The 25,286-nt window shown below is 31.4% G+C and overlaps 3 protein-coding genes across 3 annotated transcripts in view; 1 reads left to right on the top strand and 2 right to left on the bottom strand.

Annotated features, from left to right (window-relative positions):
- On the bottom strand, window positions 1-4,861 carry LOC101497754 (phosphatidate cytidylyltransferase 4, chloroplastic-like). The gene is made up of 8 exons (XM_004500287.4): window positions 4,546-4,861; window positions 3,300-3,568; window positions 2,731-2,921; window positions 2,130-2,254; window positions 1,005-1,138; window positions 632-747; window positions 220-323; window positions 1-92 (listed from the first exon to the last, which is right to left on the bottom strand). The coding sequence occupies exons 1-7, from the start codon at window positions 4,768-4,770 to the stop codon at window positions 232-234; spliced, it is 1,152 nt and encodes a 383-aa protein (XP_004500344.1). The 5' UTR covers window positions 4,771-4,861; the 3' UTR covers window positions 1-92; window positions 220-231.
- Window positions 4,862-13,836: 8,975 nt separating this feature from the next.
- Window positions 13,837-15,715, bottom strand: LOC101497420 (tyrosine--tRNA ligase, chloroplastic/mitochondrial). Its single transcript, XM_004500286.4, has one exon. The coding sequence runs from the start codon at window positions 15,615-15,617 to the stop codon at window positions 14,112-14,114; it is 1,506 nt and encodes a 501-aa protein (XP_004500343.1). The 5' UTR covers window positions 15,618-15,715; the 3' UTR covers window positions 13,837-14,111.
- A 4,093-nt stretch (window positions 15,716-19,808) lies between these two features.
- Window positions 19,809-25,286, top strand: part of LOC101497086 (U-box domain-containing protein 4) — a 6,253-nt gene continuing 775 nt past the window's right edge. The window contains exons 1-4 of the mRNA XM_073368961.1: window positions 19,809-20,026; window positions 21,326-21,630; window positions 23,161-23,277; window positions 23,402-25,284. Of these exons, the coding sequence (XP_073225062.1) occupies window positions 21,355-21,630; window positions 23,161-23,277; window positions 23,402-25,284 (2,276 nt within the window). The 5' untranslated portion in view covers window positions 19,809-20,026; window positions 21,326-21,354. The remainder of the gene's footprint in view (window positions 20,027-21,325; window positions 21,631-23,160; window positions 23,278-23,401; window positions 25,285-25,286) is intronic.

Genomic DNA, 25,286 nt, shown 5'->3' with positions numbered 1-25,286 from the left:
CATAAAAAAAATCTATCTGTTCCCCTCAAGAAGTTACCTTCTGATCCCAGTTAAAATATCACGAGTTTCCATAAATATTTACACTCAATTCCCTGTCAATAATAATGTATCAGTGTAATGCCACTGAGAAACACCTAACTGTTTTGCTATTTATTATTGATAATATATATAGTTTTAAACTGTAAATGGATGAAAACTAAAACTTGAAGAAACACTGACCACTTTTCTATGTCATACTCCATAAAGTGGCATAAAGGTTTTGACAAAAGAGTATGCAAGCGCACCCGTGAAAACATAACTATCCGCTCTGTCTAGTACTCCACCTGCATTAGATGAAATCATTGATCAATAAAATGTGTTTATACTTAAAATACTTTCTGATGGAGAACAAAATGAGGTGCAATGTGAACATGAGTTGTTCGTCGTTAACGACAAGATAACACCCTTAAACAGAACTTTCAACCATATAACTTGTGATTACCTATTGACCAAATAAAAATCTAGAGATGAATAACATATAGAAGTATCTTTATACATTTCTTTTTATTCACTCTCGTAAAATTTGTTCCTATATCAAGAAAAATAAATAATGCATCTCTAACAGATCTATTATTTAGTATAGAGTAATTACCATGACCGGGTATTAGGGAGCCGGAGTCTTTGACCCCAGCGTCGCGTTTAATCATTGATTCGGTGAGATCACCAAAAACTGATCCAAAGAAAGTCAGAACGCCAAGAGCTATTGCACTGCCAAAACCCATAACGAAACCACAAGTTACTACTAGTGTTGATAAATGTGCACAAGATACATAAAGTTAAATGGAAAATGAATGAATGTTCATCTTAAACTAGAGTGAAGACTATTCAATGATTAACATAAGTAACCTTGTAATGACCAAATTTTTTTTTTACTCACGGGAAAGCCAAACAAAGCATTACAGTAGGCACATCATAACTCATTATTCATAACACACTGACATTAACTTCAAGGACAGGTGGTGTACCTTAATGATGATACTGGCCAGCTGAAAACTTTTGACAGGACAACGGAAGTAACTAAACACCCACAAAATCCTATTATAGTACCCTCCCATGTCTTCTTTGGACTTATACTAGTAAGTGGCGTTCTGCCAAATGCCTGCATGAAGGTACAAAAAGAAATTTAACCATTCAAGACCAGATTAAGCGTCTATTTTTTAAGAGAAATAAGAAACAAGCCATCTGAATGTGAAATTAAGTAAAAACTAACAATTAATATCATGAAAAATTCATAAGAGCCAGTTAGACACCGACTTTACAGCCACAACACAATACTTTGTAAAGGACAAATATAAATATTTTATTTTTGTTCTCATTCTTGTTTCTCTGAAAAGTAATTCATATCCTTTGACTTTGCCCCCAATATGCACCTTCCTTTCAAAATTCTGGATTTTGTTCAATAATGCACTGTCAACCCATTAATGCCTGCTTAGAAAGGAGATAAACTAATTGCTTGCAAGTCAAAGCTTCAAATTGTTTGTCTAAAGATTTTATCACTTGTGCTTAACATAGATAAATGTTATCAATTTTTCCTTCAAGAAACTGATTAATGAAGTGCATGTACCATTTCCATTTAGAGAATAATGAAATTTTTAAAAATTCTTTATGGAAATGATAGAACCCATGCCTTTGTTGGGTTGGAGGAGAACCAGTTGCTAGATCCAAGTCCATGCAAATCAACCATTTGAAATGTTTACTCTAGAAAGAATTGCAAGACCTTCTTAGGAACTGTCATGCAAGGCTGTTACTGTGCGAGGGGAGAGTTAAGTTACTGCTGTATAGGACAGTTACTAAGAGAGAAGTAGAGAACTATTGTGAAGGGCAGATGCAGTAAAGGGGAGAGTCAGTTACGTTTCTATCTGTCCATAATATTACTTTTCCCCTTCCAACAGAATAAAATCAATGAATAGGTCCACTGATGTGCACTTGGTCGACTGTAGCCAGAGATGTGAGGCTTTGAAAGCAGACTAATAGAAATGACACAATGAGTTGGAAATTACCAAATGTAATATCAGAACTTTAAACGAATGACAAATTTGAAAACAATTTGAGGACAAACGAATAAGTCACAAACTAATTAGCATGTATACCTTGCCACCAAGGAATGCAAATGTATCAGCTGCAATAATGCTGCTTATGGAAATCAAAGTTGCCACAAGACCTACTGTCCAATGAGCTTGACCACCAAGAAGCACAGGCCATGTTGCTCCTATTCCTACAAAATAATCAAAAGCCATACAACTCCTAATTCAAGCCACATAGTAATAATGGAGCATAAAAAGATACTCAAGAAAATATGAAGAAGTTAGCAAATATACAGATTAGAAATGCTCCAATTTCTAGGCATCAATGAAGTTCGCAAATACTGTAGCAAAATATTATTGGGAGGAAAATTGAATCCCACTAAAAAATCAAGCAGGAGAGATATAACAATCAGAATACTGTTTGATAAAAATTTATTTAAAGATGCAACAGATAGCATATTGATTAATACAATTTAAGAAAAATATACTGTAGCTAAGGTCTGTATCCAAAACTACTATTTCCACGAAGATATGAACTAGCAAATATACATAGAGCTGGTGATATTGTTAATTTTTTTATTGATGATATAGAAATACATTTGATGCCCCCAGCTCCACAATAGATAGAACTAAAATTGAAAGAGAACTAGAGAGGTAATTTACTTACTTGTGTTCAAGGCTGGAGCTGCTAAACCACATCGAAGCTTAACCCAAAAACATGGAAGATATCCACAATAAAATAGCCCAAAGATGGCACTGCTAAGCTGTGCAAAACGGGGACTTCCTCTTTGTACGAGTAATGCCATGGCCAAAACAAATGCAGCAGAAGCCACAGAAACATCAATATGACCAAGATACCTGGAATGAATCAGAAATAGATGCTAATAAGTCAGCAAGCGATATATTTTCTTTTGTTACAGATAACCTCCTTGACATATTGAAATCATCAAATTTGGTGTTAGAGGCGATAGAATTATGCAGCACATATGTCTCATGAGTCATGTGACCCACTTGAAAGAATGTAAACCCATATTTGTCTTTTCCCCAACAACAGTCGCCACAGAGAGTATATATGATATGGAAAACATCCAGAAAATAAATTGCATTCAACATGGAAAACAAACATTGCTATAATTGCATTGTTAAATACACAGCAATTGGAAAATTGCTACATATACTAGAGATTGTCAGATGTGAGCAATCATGGAAACATAAAGGCATACTAACTAATCTTACATGACAAACAACGGCATTAAGGCACAAATGACAGAGCAGACTCGTGACACGTAGCGCGGAGGAGGTGTCATTCCTTCTGACATTCCTTGACTCCGAACCAATTCAAAATATTCACGTGCACCAGCAAAGACAGCAGCAGCCATGGCTGCTGCGAAAACCCATCCTCCAGCCAAAACAATACCGCCAACAGAAATCCCAATGCCAAGTCCAAAAACGACTCTGTTCCTAAACTGACTAACCTGCGGTTGAGATTTCAAGAGCAAATCCTCCTACAAGGGCAAAATCACGGCTTCCATTAACTCCTTCATAGCACCTACTTCAGAGACTATATTCTGTTACAGATGCATGCTCAGTAAAACAAAAATGCAAGTACATCACCAAACAAATATAACTTTTCATAGCTTCTTTAACTTTCTAGGTAAAAAAGCTTCCTCAATTTTTCACCACTAAATTAAAATCCAATCAACTTAAAAAATTCACCATTTTTCTCACCGTCAAAAGAAGAAACCCACCCGAAAGAAACAAATCACATTACAGGATTTTCACACGCAAAACTGAAACCTTATCATGCAAATGTAGTACACGACATTTTTTTATTTTTTTATTTCAGTAACTATGCTAAGATAATGTGATCAGGATTTTTACACAAGTTTCCAATCATATTTCATTATCTTGTCACTTCTTAAAATCATTTACACTGGCAAGTGGCAAGAACATGAATTATGATTGATTGTCACTATAAACCTTTTCACACAGTATTACATAAAGTTATATGACTATTTTTAATTAAAAATAAATCTTAATCACACATAAATAAATAGAGTAGCTTCACAATTCAGCCCAAAAAAATGTCACTGGTATTGTTTCAGTCCTATGAAGCACTAACGACCACCAAACACGACACTTACAAGTCAACACCAGTAATATTTTGAGAAAACGGAAGTGATAAAATGTAACCATATGCCAATAAATTCTCATAATTGTCTACTTGCTAAACAAGTTCATAGACCAATGATTCTGAATATAAGAGCAAAGTAACGTAACATCTTTGACAGACAAAATTGAATAATTACTTCGAGTAACTGTTTCATAGAATAGAACCCCAAATAAATAGAATTTCACAAATTTAATCAAAATTAACTACTAATAACAATAATAATCTTACAAGAGCAAATGAAAAGAATCCTCATTTGAATGATTTTTGTTTTTAAACAATGAATTGAATGGGCAGGGAGGAAGTAAGTACCGTTTGGGCATTGGGTGGAGGAAGGCGTTCCGGTTCGGATTGATGGACGGCGGAGAGAATGAACCGGGGATGGGGCGGTTCGGAGAACCGGCGAGTGAACCGGAGAAATGGTTTGGGTTTGGAGAATGAAGAAGGAGGAAGGAGGAGAATTTGGGATTGAGAAGAGAAGGGACGGTAATTGGGAGTGAAGAGAGAGAGCGAGTTGGTGAGTCCCGGGTGAGTCATCACACCGAGTTGAATATGGAACAAGTAGCAGCGACACACACGAGGGATGAGATGACTCGGTTATACTTATTATTCTACTGTTCGGCAGTCCGCTAGCTGTTGGGATTCGATTGGTGTTATTGATTTTGTTATTGCACCAATCATATATTTTCACCAATAATCATTAAACCTAAAATTTTAATTTGAAAAAATTAACCGTACGTCAAAGTAGGAGGTTGATTGAAATAGTCAATTTAATATTAAATTCACATATATACCTTTAATTAGTGTTGTTTTTTTTGTTCATCAAGTATCTCGCATTAGTCACTATATTATTTTTGTGTTCTTTAAATCATTTTAATATTTTAATCATTATTGTTAGTTAAAAAATTAAAAAAAAAAGTGTTCAAAAGTATTGTATTTTAAAAGAAAATGATAAATTATGTAAATTGGTAAAAATATACGACTATAATTATAATTAAATTGAAAATATATGTTAACACTCAAGCACCGATCAAAAGTTCTTTTAGTTTAGAATTGAACTCGTGTTCTTCTAAAATGTTCCACTTAAACTGAAGCTTATTAATCACTTGAACCCATAGAGTCGCAATTGTTTGAATCTTTTTCAAAATTCGCTATTCATTGTCAATGTACTACTCTCTCCGTCCTTTTTTATAAAAATCATTTAAGTTTTTCCATATATATTAAGAAAAGTATGTGGTGTAATTAATGTGTATATTTTATGTATACTTATTACTAAATTGTTCATTGTATATATATGTATTTATTGGTAACTTTTTATAATTCAAAATAAATTAGAAATATTAATATGGATAGATTTTAAAAAGATATAATAAATGCATCTAGTGATTTATATAGAACTTATATTTAGAAACAAAAAAATTTCTCAATAATGATTAGGGACAAATGGAGTAATTTTTTAAATTTGATTATCTTCTTTAAAAGTATGAGAGATAATAAATCTCATTCTTTTAACTATCTCAAGATAATTAAACCATCCATTCCTAATAGACTAAGGAACCATGTTATGATTCTTGAAAGTCATATTTGTATTGACAATTAGATTCAATCCATAGAAAGCACCATCTATTCTTATAGATTGTTTTAATAGCAGACATAATATTTGTAAGTTCAACATACAACACAACTGTAATACCCAAATTCACAGTGAATCAACCCAGAGAAGCAGTTGAGTTGTCCCTAAATATACCTCCAGAGGTAGCAAGACCAAGACAATTAGAAGCAACTTCATTATTATTACATTTAATTCAATAATATTTGGGGATGCCAAATCACTTTCTTAATGATATGAGCTTTAAGAGGATGCGTTTTTTTTTTTTAACTTGAAAGGACGAGAATTCGAAATTCCTGCATATAATTGGAGATTATTCTAGAAGTGTGGTTGCCAAATAAAGATACATTGACGACAATTATATTGGTGACAATGTGAAAAACAAGACTTTTGTCATCAAAACGGATTTGATTCCTGCAATACTAAATAGTGTCAATAGTAAAGATGATGCTGACAAAAATAACATATTTGCATTTATGAGATCAACCTTTGTTACAAATGACAAGAAGATGTTGAATGAAACTAATATCAATTTGAGAATGAAAATGAGAGCTTAGCCAAAACCAAATCCTAGTAGCAAATAGGCATGATAGAAATAGATGGATGATGGTCTCCATTGCATAGTGACAAAGCTCACATCTTGAAACAAATTGACAACCACAATGCAGTAAATTATCATCAATATGAATCTTATTATATAGCAATATCCAAAACCTAAGAGACTTGATTAGATGAATGCTATTATTCCAAATGGTTTTGGCCCAAGGAATTTGTTGGCCCAAAGACTTGGAGAATAAATAAGCATTTTTAAAGCTTAAAACACTAACATTGTTTAGTCTCCAAACCAGATGATCATCACAATCAAAATTAGGAATAATAACCTTGACCAACATGCTCTGGGTAATTATTTAAGACACCTTAAGGGATTTTCGAATGACCATCCTGAATGAAATGATTGACGCTGAGATTGCATGTACTCATCAATGTCATAAGTAGAAACTAGAGAATCCTCCAACCAAGTGTCAACCTAGAAGTTAATATTGTCACATTTGTCAAGTTGTTATTTGTCGTTCTCATATATAATGGGTAGCCTAGCTTTAAGTTCATATCAAATAAAGGAATCAATGTGATATTTGATATGCTTATGCCATAAAACCCTATCTCAAAAAAGAATAGTACAATGATGACTAGAAGTGATTAAGCCCCAAGAACGTTTAATAATTTCAACATTATTAATGTCTCTCAAATACCTAATACCAAGACCACCTTCATTAATAGGATGACAAATTTTATCCCAAACAACAATAACCATTTTCCTCTGCTCAATATCTCCAAACCAAATGAAGTTCCTAATCCATTTGTCTACATCCTTGAGAAGAGATGTTGAACGTGGAAGCTATAAATCAACATGTCATGAATGACACTTTTCACCAATTGAATTCTTCATGTCATAAAGAGGAGAAAGGAAAGGCTTTTCAAGCTGTAAGCTTAGCCTTGATTGGATCAACAATTGGTTGTAAATAAACAACTTTAGATTTTCTCTTGAACATAGGTATTACAAAATATGTGAAAGGTAGAGAACCAATAGAAAACCCAAGTAAATTAGCTAAGAAATTTGTCTTCTAATGGATACAAATCCAATGTAAATAGTAGATTTATTTGGATTAATATTTTGACCAAAGATATTTGCATATCTATCAAAGAGACTTTGGAGGTTGTTAACATTAGTGGGAATGGCTTTGCAAAAAATCAAGTTATCAATTTACAAAACATGGCAAGGAACAATAACGCCTATAGGGACATTTATCAAAGTAAGAGAGTCATCATCAACCAACTAGGATATTCCCTTGCTAAAAGCCTCTTCAACAATGCAAAAAATGATGAGATAAAAAGTCCTCTTGTCTGATCCCCTTTGACGAGAAAAGAAACTTGCAACCTTACCATTAACAAATATGGAAAGTTTAGCATACTTAAGAATGGTTCTAATCCAATGACATAACTTGATACTAAAACTAAATGCCTTTAAAATTTTAATAAGGACTGTTCAATCTATAATGTCAAAGGCTTTTCTCATATCAAACTTTAGAGCCAAATTTGCACTAAAATTTCTATTATGTAGCATATTAATAGCTTCATAATTGAGACAAATGCAATCACCAATATACATACCTTTAATGAAGTCCCTTTAATGAGGAGATATGATATTAAGCATAATAGAGGTCAACTTTTCGGCAAGAACTTTACTGATAGTTTTAAACTTGATGTTGGCAAGGACAATAGACCTATACTGCTCCATTTTAGTAGAATCAACAATCTTACGAATAAGCACAACAACATTAGAGTTATAATTAGGAAGAATCCAATCTTGAAAAAAGAATTGTAAAACAGTATGGAAAACGTCATAACCAACCACCTACTAATACTTTTGAAAGAAATAAGTGTCAAAACCATCAGGATTTGGAGCACTGTCAAGATTCATGTAAAAAAATAACATTTTTAACTTCTTCAAAACTAGGCAACTTAGTAAGCATAACATTCATGGAATTATCCACACGATGAGGGATGGTGTCTTCTACAAAACTATTATCCACACAATTATTGTTAGAATTCAATATATCTTCAAAATAGGAAACAAACTTGGCTTATATATCCAAAGAGCCCTGAATCAAAACATCATTATGAATAATACTATAAATAGTCTTGACAACATGTCTTATTTTACCAGTTTTATGAAAGGAAGATGTGTTCCTATCACCATCTGAATGACATTTAATATTAGCTTTCTGATGCCAATATTGTTTCTCCAAGATAAGAGCTTCATTAATTTACATTTGTGTTTATCGCTCCTCATTCAATTAATCCTCTAAAGGTCCAAGAGAATCAATGGTGCTTTGAATGTTCTTCAAATTTGTCACTACAGCTTGAACTATGTGATGAATATTACCAAAAACTTATTTATTCTTAATTTTAAATTTGGATTTAAGTATCTTTAGTTTCTAGTTAATCACAAACATGGGGCAACCTATAACCTACTCTTTCCAAGTATTTAGGCCCACATCATCATAAGCTTAAAAGAAGAACTATGTCTAGCTTTAGTTAATTGAAAATCCAGCAAGATGGGATAATGGTCAGAACTAGCTTTGATGAGAGTGAGACGAAAGCTTGCATTCCAAGAACCCAACCATCTATGATTGTAAACCACTATGTCTAATCTTTTTTCAGTATGAGCCTGATCCTTTCTACCATGAGCTCCCAAAATGGTATTGAAATTACCAATGAAAGTCCAAGAAAGATTGTAGTGACTTTGCTCTGCAGTAACATGACACCATAAATGTCTCCTAGACATGTAATTTGTGGATGTATAAACCACAATCATACCAAAATCTCCACCATTATAATGCAAGGTGAAATGAATATGTTGATCTGAACTACTAATATTGTTGGGGTCAAGGTGAGAAGAGCAGAAACCCCAACAATTAGGCAACAAATTGTCCTTAACATTAACAGAAAAAAGCTTGTAGTGTAAGTTATGTAAAATACGCTTAGGACATTAAAGTTCATGAAAAGTTCATCTATATAAAAAATAAAAATAAAAAATAAAAAGTCAGATTTATATTGAGCACATTACCTTTTGAAGGCCAATCTTGACAAGAGATTAGTTATATTCGCAAAGATTAACTTCATTTGAGGTGGTTTCTTGAACATGCTATATCACATATGTCTTTGTTGTCAAATTTTTAACAGCTTTAATATTTAATAACTTAAATAAATAAAAAAGACCTAATAGATTTTTTTTTAAATTGAATAAAAAAAAGAAATTGTTTTAAGTCGAGAACAAACTCAAGGTATGCAAACCTATGAAAAATTAATTCTAAGTATACAAAGCACTGATGCATACACAAGACACGCAATTGACTTTTAATAATTAATTTTTATATTATGGTAAATAATACTATTAAATTAATATATTTAGAAGTTGGTAAATTATTATTTTAGTTTTTAAAAAGTAAAACGTAATTACTTTGATATTTGACTCAGTTAAAAATTTAAATTAGTTATTGAATCATCAAAATACTGGTGAGTAATTAATCTTTGACCTTATAATAATAAAATATTATTTTGATAATAAATTGTATCTTTCAATGATTTTTGTGATAGTAAATTGTATATAATTTCAAAGACTATTTTGATGATTCAATGACTAATTTGAATTTTTGATTAAGTCAATGACCAAAGTGTCAACATCCTACACTTTCAAAAATTAAAATGATGATTTATTTTTAAAAATTTGTTGTAAAATATAATTTAATTTTTGCATAAATGTAATTGTTGTTGATTAAATGTTGTCATAATTATTGTGCATGTGTCTTGTTTATATTTTAAACACAAATTTAATATTTTATGCATGAAGTATAAATATTTTTTTTAACCCTCTTACTTTCAAAAGATTCCGAAATTAATAATTAAGAGTTCTCCTATATTTATAGTATGTGTGGTAAATATAATTAATTTATTATTATAATTTTTTAATGGAGACTCCTGTAATATATCAGGGTACTTCGATTAGGAAATGATTTTGTTATCCACACAATTGTTCTCTACTAAATGCAATAACTACTTTGTATGTGTTTTACCCACCTTATAAACAAAACTTCTCATTATATGCAGTGTTAATTACGTCCCATTTGTTCTTTTTTTTTTTGCACGTGTTATATTCTGAATTACTGCTTGAAACCTCTGATGGAATATTCACAGGTCTATCCATTTGAGTCTACGCAAGAGAAATGTCCGTAGTTAAGTTGCGTTTTGCCTACGTGTGAATTACACAAGAAATAAGTAGTCAAATGGCACCACCAATAAGATAGTGAGATGATTATCAATTTTTTTGACAAATAGTGAGTAATCGGAAATGGATTTAACATAGCCTAAAGATATAAGAGCAGAATAAAGTTTGCGATTCCAATTATGGCTAGGTAAGAAAACCATGTAAGAAAGGGTTATTTCTGTCAATTTAATATTAGGGAAAATGTTTCAAAATAATCCACTCTTTAATCTTGAGTGTAACCTACACTTTATGTCTTTCAATGCTCCCATGTGATTTTAGTTTAGTTTTAAAAATTCATTTACATCCGATTATGTATTTACTAGTTGGTAATTGAGTCAAAAGAAGTTTTATTTAATTGGAGTACATTGATTTACTTTTTGTTTTCTTTATAAAAAACATTGATTCTTTTATCTATAGCATATTTCAAACGACCATATTTAGCGACTTGTTTGTAAGTGCGAGGTTCAGGAATAAAAGGAAGAGACATAAGAAAAGAAATTATGTAAAGAATGAGGATTATCTGAAATGACATTAAGCCAAATAGCTATTGATATGAAACCATATTATATGATTTGATAAATAAAATTTCCTTATTCTGTAGATTAACATACACTATACATAAATATTTAGAATAATGTAATTAAATCTTAATTCAATTGAAAAAATGTCTTGTTTTGGATTTGAATTTAAGATCTCATTGTGTAAATTAATTATGATAGTATTACCGTATCTTCTAATATGAAAAAAAATTAAAAAATAAATTAATATTTAAAAAATATTAAATATTAAGATGGGTGAAGGAAAACGAGAAAAATATTAAAGCATATATAAAAATAAACGAAACAAGATAAGAATAATTAATATTGACGATATTTCTGTTCTAATTTTAAAGTGACAACAAATGAAATTTATATGTCAAAAAATAATTAAACATTACAAAAAAAATTGTGATTATTTATAAAATTAGTTATTTGATAGGAAATAGATACATAATTCATAAATATAAAAGAAATTAGAATTTTCAATCATTTTATATTGGTAATGTATATAATATTTATTCTTACATGAAAAATATAATTTCAACTGTTATATTGGTAACGTTCATAATACGTATTACATTAAAATGGTCCTATGAAACAATTTTTAACATGTGTAAAGAATGAATTAAAATAAACGTAATATAAAACATATACAGTTGAGTTATCTAATAGTTAAAATTTAAATACAAAAATTTAATATTCAAAATTATTTTTTAAAATTTAAATTTTTTTGACTCATTTAATTTAAATTTAATGATAAATGAAATTGTATTTTTCTTTAACACTTAAATTTCTAAATCAAAAGTAAAATATACATTTATATGATGTTAAGTGAAATGGATGCATGTCTTATATAGCACCTATTTGCTATGATTACCAACCTGATATACTATCTGACCTCAAAAAGACACTTGATGCACTTCAACTTCAATTAGTGAACGCAGAAATTTAAGAAGGATAGCTAGTGAGATACTAGATCTCAATGAACATTTCAAAGAAACACTGTAAAACATATAACCAAAGGATAAAGATTTGCGTCGCGGGAAGGGAACCATAGCAGCTAATTGGTAAATTACAGGACATAGATAAAATGTTTCTCTATGGTAACAGAAGCCCAACAAAATAATTGTCCATTTTTCATTATCAAATAGGAAATGAGAACATTTGGCATCAGCCAAGGTCAAACCAACCAACCCTATAACTTACTGAAACTTGAGGACCACAAAAAGTTAAAACAGTATACAATGTTCCATGTCACCAAAGCTAGTACTAACTCACTGACTAGTAGTGTCTTTCACAAAGTTAAGGTAATGGGAGGCAGAAACAGGCAAAAGAAGTCTTCGTCTTTTCAAATCTAACAAGCATAGAGGGGAAAGTAATTACAAAGCTTATGAAGAAGGGCCAAAGACGGGGTCCTAAGCTCAACCAGCAATATAAAACATTAGGTGACAAAAAAGGCAAAACTTGGTGCACATAAGAATAACTATTATTATCATCAAAAGCTCACAACACCATAAGAAGGTTGTGATGTAACAACATTGGTGCTTATAGAGAAGAAAAAAATGCCACCTGATATACTTCATTTTCGTCCTCTAGTTTAATTTTCTCCATCACTCACAACTCAAGCACAAGAAAATAAACCTTCTATATTCCACAAATACTATCAACAAGGAACAAAAGGGATGAATTTCACCAAAAAGAAACTCATCCATATCCTACTTTTGATCCTCTCAATCATATCAATCTTCAGAATTCTAAGCTTCACTCTGAACACTATTTCATCTTCTTAACTCTTCTCCTTCTCCACCCTTTTCCACCTACAACAAAGTTGCATCTTGCACGCATGAATCCTCAATGCATCCTAGAATACCTTCCAACATAACCACCACACTCAAAGAGAAAGCATTCAAACTTTTATCAAACTAATTTCTCTTAAATCACCATGCGACCTTCTCATATTTGGATTCCATCCTCAGTTCCTTATCCTCTCTTCAATGAGTAAAGCTGGTAACACCCTATTTCTCATTGAAGACAATGATAGAACAAACAACAACAAACTCCAAAAACAGTCATATTTTCAATTTCAACTATAATGTGCCAACAAAAGAGCTACAGCTTACATTGCTCAATACAGGATGTAGAACAACAAACTCCAAAAACACTCAGTTTTTGTCGCCTAATTTTTTGTATTGACGGTTGATCCTGTCATTGACATGAGATCTACAGCTTACAATGCCCAATACAGGATGTAGATAAGCAAGGATGTAGCTGACTGATATACCATAATAACATTAGCCTTGAAGAAAATAAATACTAAAAGAAATGTAATATCTAAGATCCCGACAAGTTTAGTCCACCAATGATTGAAACAACCCAAAGAATAATAACATCACATCCATTGTCATTGAGTTCATGCATAACATGGTAAGTAAAAACTGAAATCATATGCCAAACAAACACTGTTTATATAAATTTCCTAATACACTTTATGCAAAAATCTCATAGATTAATCATATATTTCCTAAAACATTTTATGACAGAATTCAACACTTGTCTGATTAGTCACTTATTTACGTCTATATTTCATAATCAAAAAATTTTAATCTTACAAATTGATTGTTGTACTGCAATGATGATAGACACTCCAAAAATTGGTAGACATCTGCAAAGTTTATTATTACTGGAACCAAGTTATAAATGACACAAGCATATAATGTCATGAAAGTTATTCATTGAAACCCCTAGCAAATGACAAATTGGCCTACAAGTTACCAATAAACATACTTGTTTGATGACCAACTTAAAAGTTACTATGTAGCTCCAAAATCAAAGGTTTACTAAGCATACAACAAACTAACAGAATAAATAAAACATTTTCCAAAGAATATTCATCTAATAAATCCTATCATGCTATCCGCACGAGCACCTTATTCTTTTTTCCTGCAGATAAAAGGAGAACTTTACCATCCACTATATCAGCTGCCTCAACCCTCTTATTTTCATTATCTACTCTGCTATTGTTCAAGTAAAGACCTCCTTGCTTTAACAACCTGCGCGCAGCCGATTTGCTGTCGAACAAACCAGAAGACACTGAAAGATCAACCAAAGACTGATTCAAAACCTCGTCATAAGCTAAAGAACAAGACGGGACGTCCTCAGCAATCCCCTCGATAGTTTTCCAATCCAACTTTGTCTCGGATCCTGGCCTCAATGCTTCCGTTGCCTTAATAGCTTCGTTCAAACCATCTTCTCCATGAACAAATCGGGTAACTTCTTCGGCCAGCCTCCGCTGAGCAGTATTAGGCACATATCCAGGTTTCATCATCTCTTCCTCCAACTTAACTATCTCCCCAATATCCAAAAACGTAAGAATTTTCAAGAACCTAATAACATCGGCATCCGGAACAGAGAAAAAATACTGATAAAACTTGTATGGAGATAACAAAGATGAAGATAACCAAATTGCACCATCCTCCGATTTACCAAATTTTGTACCATCACTTTTCAACAAAAGAGGAAATGTTAAACCATATGTAGCAGTAGCACCTTCTACCTGCAATATCTTTCTAATCAATTCAGTTCCAGCAGTTATATTACCCCATTGATCACTACCCCCAATTTGAACACTAACACCTTCATTCTGAAACAAATACAAAAAATCATAACCTTGCAATAACTGATAAGTAAACTCAGTATAACTCATTCCTTGTTCAGATTCTAATCTCTTCCTAACACTCTCCTTAGCCATCATTGAACCTACTCTAGCATACTTACCTACCTTTTTCAAAAAATCCAACAAACTAAACTCTTTCCACCAATCATAATTGTTCAAAACCACAACAGAAGAATCACAAAACACATTACCATCGAAATTCGACTCCTCAAATTTGCGAGTTTCAACACGACCCAAGATTGTTCTGATGGTTTTCTCAATACTTGCAGCATTCCTCTCCAAAGTTTCAACATCAAGCTCCGGTCTTTCGAGGCTTTTCCCAGACGGGTCGCCGACGCGTGCGGTGGCGCCGCCGATCAAAGCGACGACATTATGTCCGGAACGGCGGAACCAAGAGAGAACAATGAGACCCAATAGGTTGCCCAAGTGTAAGCTTTCGGCGGTTGGGTCGAATCCACAGTAGACTTTGAGGGGTGCGTTGATGGTGTTTGATGAAATGCTTCTGAGAGTGTCGTTTGTTATGGAGTCTAGTAAGCCTCTTTCTTCGAGGATTCCAACGACACTTCGAGTAGTTTGAGGTTGTTGTTGTTGTTGTTGTTGTTGTAGAGTGCATGTTGTTCTTGTGAAACGACGAGGGAGAGAAAAGGGATGGTATGAAGTAGATGGTTTGAAAGGGAAAATGAAGAGCTTGGTGGAAAGGGAGAAGAAAATGGACCTTGAAGCAAAATTGGTGGCCATTGTTATGATGTTGGGGTTTGGGATTTGTGAGTTTGTGAAGCGGGTGTTTCTGGTTCGGATGTGGATTTTGGAAACGGATTGTCTACCTTCCGCGTGGGAAAGGTACACTGTCTTTCGTTATTTCTTCACTGTTAGATATATCACACGTTCCACAAAGTGCCACGTCGACATAACTTTTTTTTTCCCCTCTCCTGGCTCGGTGGTTGGAGCCTTGGCAAAAGAGCGGCGCCAGCAGCGGATGCAATGCAACATCAGGTCGGCGGTGAAACAACAAAGATGGGTTAAAAGACTAGTTTACTCAAATTGAATTTAACTATATGTGTGAAAGTTACAAAGAGAGTAAATTAAAGATTAATATTACTCACTTCGGATATTAGAATTTTTGTAGAACTTTTTTGTTTTATATATATAAAAAAGTCATTTTTAATGTGTATTTAGTGTTTTTAATTATTTTTGTACTTTTATTTAAGATATTTTCTTTTCAATATTATTAATAGAAATCTAATATATCAGTTTTTAACAAAGATATGTAAATAAAAATAATTAATAAGTGCATTAGTTTTTATTTTTCTTGTTGTTTTATCTTGTAAATTCGACGGATGTAGTATAATCATTCATAATTAATCATTAATGCATTCATGATTGTTAATATTGTTATTCTTGTTGTCTCACAATGTCATTTAATAATTTTATATATATATTAAAAAATATAATAATTAAAATAAAATAAAAACTATTTTAATAAACTATTTATCTTTAATTATTAATACGTTTTTTATTATTATCAATATAAAATATAATAATATTTTGAAAGTTGTGTATGTATAATAATCATTGAAGAATAGTATCCGAAAAATATAATTCAAATTGAATTAAAAATTACGAATGATATTTATTTTGACATAATTTTTTATTGTTAAAGTGACATTCGTCGTAAGATGAATAAAATAATAGTATGTCTTTAATCTTTTCTTTAATATTTATATTATTAAAAAATGTTTATTTTTTTTTCTTTATTTTTGTTTAGATTTTATCTTTTTAGAATGGATGAACATAAAAAGCTTTTTTTTTTACAGTATGATTAAAAATGAAATGGAAAAAATGATCATTTAACAAGGGTTGTTCACAGAATTTTTGTTCCAGTTGCCATTCAAAGTCTCCTAAAGGCATCTCAAATTCTCAAACTTTTGTCTCTCTTGACCAATTACCTGATAAAATGCTTTGTCAAGATTTGGTAATGGTTCAAGAAGAATAATTTGAAATGAGATATTGTTCATTCAAATCTTTAAGATATTTATTACTTTATAATTGGTCTTGATAAGAATGCCAAAAGAACAATCCCTTGGAGGATACTAGAAATTATAGTTTACATTCAATTTATTTTTAGTTTAATTTAAATTTGTAAATTCAGTTTTTTTCAGAATAAATTTTAACCAAGACAAAACTAAATACATAATAAGACAATAGCATATAAAAAAAATAAGAAAAATCAAATACAAGTTTAACCATACTATATGTTTGATTCTACACTTAGGATAATTGATTTTGACATAACTGAGAGAACACAAAAGAAGAGAATTTCTAAATATACTTGTATATGTTATCATTAAACGCTAAAATTAATTAAGTGTTTTTTACCATATTTGTTTATGTTTATGTGTCATTTTTCTATCTATAATTATGTTATTTAATTTTGAAAAGTGTTGTTTAAATATTACTTGAATTATAATTGAAATAAACACTAGAAATAAAATATCAAGAACTAGTATATAGTCATAATCAAAAATATTATCTAATTTTACTGATACATATATTCCGTCTCTATAATTTTTTATGTATTTTATTATTAATTTTAATTAAATAAATTGTATTATTAATTATACAAAAAATTATATTATTAATAATTTTGTTTATTTAAGTTTTTTTTTTTTTTTTATTAAAGAAAAGTAACGGTGTGGGTTGCATCCCCAAATTGTAATTATTTACAAAAGTTAGTAAAAAAAAAAAACAAATAAAAAAAAATACACGCCAATGCATAGCATGATTGCATGTTAAAAATACAACCTTGTATTAAAATTTTAAAAATGTCCTTCATTTAATCCTATCTTGAAAAGGCGATCTAGTGTTTGTCTCTGAAGTATAATATTTTGGTGTATTGGGTAGTTTAGATTCTGTTTAAAAAAAGAGTATATTGAAAAAGTCTATTCTCCTTTTAAATGTCTATAAATTTTTGTAAAATTGCTGATAATTATAGAAGTTAAATATATTTTTAGTTCTTATAAAAGTTTTATTTTTTAATTTTAGTCTTTATAAAATATAAATATATTTTAGTTTTATAAAATTATTCTAATATTATTTTTAGTCTATAGTAAAATAAAATATATTTAATTATCTTTTAACTTTAAATAATTTTTTTAATTATGTTTAGAATATTATAAAAATATTCTCTATAAAAATTTAGATTTTTTTTTAACTTTAAATGAATTAATTATAAATTTATTAAATATTAAAATATTAAGATAAGAACAGTGAAAATATAAACTTATAAATCGAATTTTGAATTTGTTGGAGATAAACTTTTTATAATATCATAAACATGATGGTAAAAATTCATTCAAAAATATATATTACTTTATCTTTAAAGACTACAATTGCATACATGATAATTTTATAAAGATTATTAATTATATTTTTATTTTATAAAAACTAAAATTAAAATATTAAAATTTTATAGAAATTAAAAACATATTTAATTCTAATGAATATCTTACAAGCTACAACACAGATAAAATAATTCAGAACATTTATTACTGTAATTTTGTATTAACAATTACAATTACAATTATTATTTAAAAAAGATAAATTAATGCAAATAATTGACCGTGAGAATACTATCATTGATGTACTAGAGATTCTAAAAAAAGATGTACTAGAGATTCTGCTATACTTAATTTGACAAGAATACTATGATTGTTATAGGAAGATGAAAAATATAAGTCATTTTTAAGTGCTTAATAGTCTAAGGTATTTCCTATTTCTATCTTGCTGTCTAAGCACATCTTTCATCCTAATTTTTTTTCATAATTTTTTTAAAATTTAATAAAAAAGTAAAAAAATATGGATTAATTTTATTTTTTACATTATTACCATTAGATCAATTACAACATTTATGTTTTATCTTTTTAATCAATATTTGTTTTAATTATGATAATAATTACAAACTTGCATAAATATACTTTTATACAAGATAAAAGATTTAATTGCAATTTTAATCTCCTATTTTTTTATTTATCAATTTATAACATAGACCCATCTATTTTAAAATATGACGTTTTGGTTTATTGCTATGAATTTTTAATTACAAAATCATGATGACATTCTTTAAATAATATGACATATGATACGATGATATAAGATAATTAAGACTTAAGAAATTGCAATAAAATTCTCTAAGAATTTAATTTTCAACTTCGAAAAAATTTCAACTTTATAATTTAATTACCGGGATATGAATAAATATGTGTTTGAATTTCTGTTTAAAATGTACTTTTAAAAAAAATCTTATTTTACAAATATACTTTTATATAAAAATGAGTTTTCTGTAACGTAATTTATGTTTGAATATTTTTCTACAAATATTATTTTATAGAATGAAATTTGTTTGAATTATATAATAAAATATACTTTTAAATATGTATTTACTAAAAAATATATATTTTTTAAAGTTATATTTGTAATTGAAATATATAATCAAATATTAAATTGAGTACAAATCATACAAATGAAAAAAAATAAAAAATGCAAAAGTATCATGAGTGATACTTTTGTTCGACTGAACTTTTGAAGTAAAATTAAGTTTATTGATACAATTTTAATTTTAATGTAATCCAAAGAAAAAGTCATACTTACACTTTTAAATTTAAGTATATAAAAAAAAAAATTAAACATGCTTTAATTAATGTATCTACATAACTTCATATTATAAAATCTTATAAAATTGTATGTTATATTTTTTAAAATATGTTAAACTACTCATTTTTAATTAAAAAATATAATTTTTTTTAAAATTATCAATTTTTGAAATATAAGTATCAATTTTATAAATTAATAAAAGTAGAAGTACAAAATTATAATTAAAAAAAAAAAACAAAGTTGAAGAGGTCCATCGTTCGTCATTGACTAAAGAAAAAAAAGATGGACATTTCAATTTGAACAATAAATTAATTAAAACCCTAAAACAGCAAAACCAGCATCTTCAAAAAATCAAAGTTTTCCCTTTTTGAATCATATCATAAATAAACAAGTTAGATTGAAATCGCAGCACTAAACTCAACTTCCCGGAAAAACGAAAACCTGCCCGGTAAACGCAGTTGGACTTGGTCGGAGTAGGTCGTCGGTCGCCACAAATAGTAAGAAATTCCGTCCCACTTTTTCATTTATTTTTTTCGGAAGCGATTCCAGCACGTTTTGCGGCCGCGATTCTAGATAATTGCGTCGCAGCAGAACATAACTCCACTCCACAACGCGATTCCGCAATTAAGCTGAACGCGATTGACATCATAGTCTGTTAACTGTTCATCTTATCTGTCAATGGCTGCAATTTTCTCATTTTAATGTGCACTTTAAAACATCAAAGGGGAAATATGAGCTCTGGTAGTTAGTTCATTGAAGAGATTAAAGAAAAAGATATGTTTTAGAATTATTATTGACTTTAACTATAGTTATTCAATGAAATATGTTGCTCTTGATTGACCTTACTTTTTTTAGAATGATACCACATACATGATGTTTATCTGGGCGAAACAAATGTATAATCCATCCGACTACACACTTCTTAAAAAAATGATTAGTTGTGCACTTGTGCTGATATCTATTGTAAAATATTTTGTTAAGACTAAAATACCCATATTAATTGGAGTTGTTGAAAGTAGTACTAGTAGTGATGGAGTGAGAGCGAGGATAGGTCCTTCATTAACCTCAATGATTGAATTATGAGATTTTACTAGTAGGCTACTATATTCCTATTTATTATATTTTTGTTGTATGTTGTAGCCAAAATGCATACTTCTTTTGTGTCATAGAGTTTTTTCTGCTACATGCTATTTGATTTTACTCTTTTGAAGTAATACATTCACTATAAAGGGAAAAGTGATGAATTATAGCCATCGACTAAATAATCTTTTGTTGAGATTTAAACAATTTCATAGTATGATATATATTCAACTATGTTGTCAATTGCGACCGACCCAAAACTAGGATACTCGGATAGTGTGGCAGGGTGGCCGTTATTTGAATATTTTTTGGACAGATTACATGAGTAATTAATACTATAAACACATAGGTATTATAAAAACAACCAAAATAACTCAAAATTGTGAAATATTCATAACTAGCAATAAAAAAGTCACAAAAGAACTGCACCGCACAACCACAAACTCTAGCGTTCCTCCCGCACCTGGCCTCAGAGTGGAGGCCAGCTATTGCTCCCCACCACACGGTGTGATCCCAACTTTAAATGGCGCTATTGACTACCTAGATATTCAATGGTTATTACTTCACACTTTTTCCTCTAAAGTGATGAGTTCACTTTAGAGAAGTCATATTCCATGCTATTATTCCAAAATTTCTTTCTTGAAATTAAATAAGAAAAATATAAGGGTTGAATTTCAGATGGGTGATAATTTTTTTTTCATTGGATCTATATGCAGGTTATTACTATTTTCTTGATGCAGGTATTATGGAGATATCATTGTTGAAAATGCTTATTGACAGAATATCCTCATTTCTGCATTTATCATTTTCTGGAAACATGAACTCAGAACCAGTCTCAAAATATTACCAGACGGCAAAGGAGATACTTAAGTTGTTGAAGCCAATCATTGATGCTTTTACTACTTCTGAGCTAGCCTCTGATGAAGTGCTTAGTAAGATATTTGAAGAACTTGGTCATGCTATTGATGAATTAAAGGAGCATGCTGAGAATTGGCACCTATTGTCTAGCAAAGTTTACTTTGTAAGTCTCATAATGTCTTAACTCTTGGAGTACATAGTTATCTTAGTTGTTAATTTCATTTAACAAGATCTGAGCTTCGATTATGCGGTGGTTATGCTCGTCTACGACCGCATGCATAATAAAGATTAGGATAAATGTCTTCAATATTTTGTTTTGTGGTTTGCGAGGAAAACAGGCTGTATACTGCAGTCTTATATAGAACACAATCATGATAACATTGGTTTATTGTTATGTTCTGTCTCCATGCTCTCACAACTCTCCTCTCAGCAGTACTTCATGGTGTTTCACTTTCTGCTTGATAAATGCTTTGCTTTCTGTACGCTGTGCACCTATATTGTAATTGATTTTTTCAAGTTTTTTTAATTAGAAGTTTTACTTTTGAAGAATTAAAGGCCAGAACCCTAATAATTTAAATGACGGGATGATGGTGGTAATATTATTTAGTGGTAAAATTAGAGATGTCGACCATGTGTTGGTGGTGGTTATGACAACATGGTAGTTTGCTCGGTGCATTCAAACTGCAGTTTTTTTTAATACTTAATAGTGATTTGTTTTCTATTATATCATATTCTTTTTTGACTTTTGGTCATGATCTCAATTCTAACATATTTTGCTTGGAAAAGTAAATTGTAGATCTGTTTGAAAATGTTTATCTCTATCATGTATTTAGTGTCTCAAGAAGAGCAACATTTTAGGATTGCAGGTTGCAGCTTACATAAATTTTGTTCACATATTTATATTGTTTTCTACATGATCATATTTAATTGTCTGCCTAATCAAATTCCTTATCCATTACTTTTATTAAAAAGTCTCTTATGCATTGCATATGGCCCTATGGCTACAGACAGTTCCTATTATTTCTTAGTTTCCAGTTTCCACTTGTCGAATATTTGTTTGAACTATGAACTCTGTTATTATTCAAAGATTTCCTGTGTCATTGTTTTGGTTAGTGTAGAAGTTTTTATTCTTCTCGATCCCTTGAATCTGTTTGAGAAGACAAATTGGTCATGGATGATGGCGCTGGATTCAGATCTGACTAGTCAAATGCGTGGAATTTATCATGTTGATACTTTGGGACTACTTCTGAGAGATAATGAGACATGAACTCCTTAAAGAGATAATGAGTGTGCAAAATCATTGGGTTGCTTGATGAGTCATATATAAAAGTTTACTGCACCGATGCAGCTTTAAGTTTAATATTAATAATATAGACCTAGTAGAGTTTGTGTGTGTAAAAACATTGTTTATATAGCATAACCCTTTTTTTTCCAGGATAATTGATTGCCATAAATATCTCCTTCCAAAAATATTGCTGTTTCTTTGTGTCCTCTCCACCATCCCGAGATGTGATTAGGTTAAAAGTGAGCAATGTGCAAGTATCTTTACTTGAGTTGGTTTGCCATCTGGTGTAGAAGCAGAACGTCTACTTATTCTTTTTATTGTGCCTGCATCTTTTGGTGGTTCATATTGTGATTCTTGCATATTAAGTGCGTGCCAATTTCTCACTACTTCCTCTTTTTTGATGACTAGATTATGCAAGTTGAACCCTTGATATCTAAGATTCAGACTTCGGGTCTCAAGGTCTTGCAGCAGCTGAAGGCTACAAAGCAATGTCCCCATGATGAATTGAGTTCTGAACATTTGGAGGTAAAATATTCTATTAATCTAATTAGTAATTTAAGATTCCCGGGTCGATCGGATTTATATATCCATTATAGGAAATCAACTTAGGATGTATGATGATATATCAATTTAACATTTAAAATTGCAGCACTGTGTTCAGAAACTTAAGCTTTTAGGACTTGAAGAAACCTCATCTGTCATTAAGGAAGCTATTATGGAACAACTAGATGGTGCAGGACCCAGTACAGAGACCCTAGAAAAAATTGCTGATAGCCTGGGCCTAAGATCTAACGAGGAGGTTCTGATTGAGGCTGTGGCTCTAGAAAAGTTGAAGGAGAATGCCGAACAGAGTGAAAATACTGCCGAAGCTGAATACATTGATCAAATTATTGCTGTTGTTACCCGTCTGCATGAGCGCCTTGTTATGCTTAAGCAATCCCAGAGTGGCAGTCCAGTTCTAGTACCTGCTGATTTTTGTTGTCCTCTTTCTTTGGAGTTGATGACTGATCCAGTGATTGTGGCCTCAGGGCAAACCTACGAGCGCGCTTTTATCAAGAACTGGATTGATCTTGGTCTTACTGTTTGTCCAAAGACACATCAGACTCTGGCTCACACCAACCTAATACCTAACTACACTGTAAAGGCACTAATTGCAAACTGGTGTGAATTAAACAATGTGAAACTGGTTGATCCCACAAAGTCCACAAACTTAAATCAAGCATCTATCCTTCATGGGTATATGGAGTCTAGTACTACCAGGGAATCTCCTGTTTTTCCTCATTCCAGGAGCAATCTTCCATCCTCACCTGAGTCGGCTCGTTCTCGTTCTTTTAGCTCACCAGGTAATAACATAACTTCTTCTGGTGGAATCCAGCGAGAGGGAACATCACCTTTGCACCCTCGTTCAACTTCAGAAGGTTCCTTGAGTGGCGTTGTTAATGGGCAATATATGGATGCTGCTAAAACATCCCCCTCAGTTTTAGATGACAGGTCTGCTAGCTCAGATGAAAGCAGTGTGGATTCAATTGGCCAACCATCAATGTCACCATCTAGAAGGGAATCTTCCAGTGCCTTCAGCCCTGAACAATCTCAAAACCATGTTAGAGCTGTATCTGATTCTGGTGCATTTTCCGATGTAAATTTTCAAGAAACACAAGGTGATGACAGCAATGCTTCTCAGCTGTCAACAAGTCCAGGCTACAGTAGAGATACTTCTGGCGAATTAAATCCAGGGTCAGATGCTGCTGGTCCTGCTCCCGTGCTTTCAATACAGAGAGAGCCTGAGTTCCTGCCCCGATTAATGGAGAATAGGTCTCGAAGCCAAGCTATATGGAGGAGGCCATCAGAAAGGCTTGTTCCTAGGATAATATCTTCTTCTGCTATTGAATCAAGAGTTGATCTTTCTGCTATTGAGACACAGGTTCGGGGTTTAGTTGAGGGCTTGAGGAGCTCTGATGTTGATACTCAGAGAGAGGCAACTGCAGAAATCCGCCTTCTTGCTAAGCACAATATGGATAATCGAATTGCAATTGCAAACTGTGGAGCCATTAACATATTAGTTGACTTACTTAAATCAACTGATACAACGATCCAGGAAAATGCCGTTACAGCACTTCTCAACTTATCAATCAATGATAACAACAAAACTGCAATTGCAAACGCTGGTGCAATTGAACCTCTGATTCACGTTCTTGAGACCGGGAGCCCAGAAGCCAAGGAGAATTCAGCTGCCACTCTTTTCAGCCTGTCGGTGATTGAGGAAAACAAGGTTAACATTGGGAGGTCCGGGGCAATTAGTCCACTTGTAGATTTATTAGGGAATGGAACTCCAAGGGGAAAAAAGGATGCTGCCACTGCTTTGTTTAATCTGTCAATATTCCACGAGAACAAGAATCGGATTGTACAAGCTGGTGCCGTGAAGCACCTTGTAGAGTTAATGGACCCAGCGGCTGGCATGGTTGACAAGGCTGTGGCTGTCTTAGCAAATCTTGCCACAATTCCAGAAGGAAGAATTGCAATTGGTCAGGAAGGTG

Source organism: Cicer arietinum, chromosome 5 (genome assembly GCF_000331145.2).
Source record: "Cicer arietinum cultivar CDC Frontier isolate Library 1 chromosome 5, Cicar.CDCFrontier_v2.0, whole genome shotgun sequence".
NCBI lineage: Eukaryota > Viridiplantae > Streptophyta > Magnoliopsida > Fabales > Fabaceae > Cicer > Cicer arietinum.
This window is presented reverse-complemented; position numbering and strand designations above follow the sequence as displayed.

What these genes read in the sequence shown, in the direction of transcription:
- LOC101497754 (XM_004500287.4), bottom strand. Translation starts at nt 4,770, where the DNA reads ATGACTCACCCGGGACTCACCAACTCGCTCTCTCTCTTCACTCCCAAT. An exon ending in CTCCACCCAATGCCCAAACG is followed by an intron (nt 3,569 to 4,545) that starts GTACTTACTTCC and finishes TTGCCCTTGTAG; the next exon opens with GAGGATTTGCTCTTGAAATC. An exon ending in TTAATGCCGTTGTTTGTCAT is followed by an intron (nt 2,922 to 3,299) that starts GTAAGATTAGTT and finishes GATTCATTCCAG; the next exon opens with GTATCTTGGTCATATTGATG.
- LOC101497420 (XM_004500286.4), bottom strand. Translation starts at nt 15,617, where the DNA reads ATGGCCACCAATTTTGCTTCAAGGTCCATTTTCTTCTCCCTTTCCACC.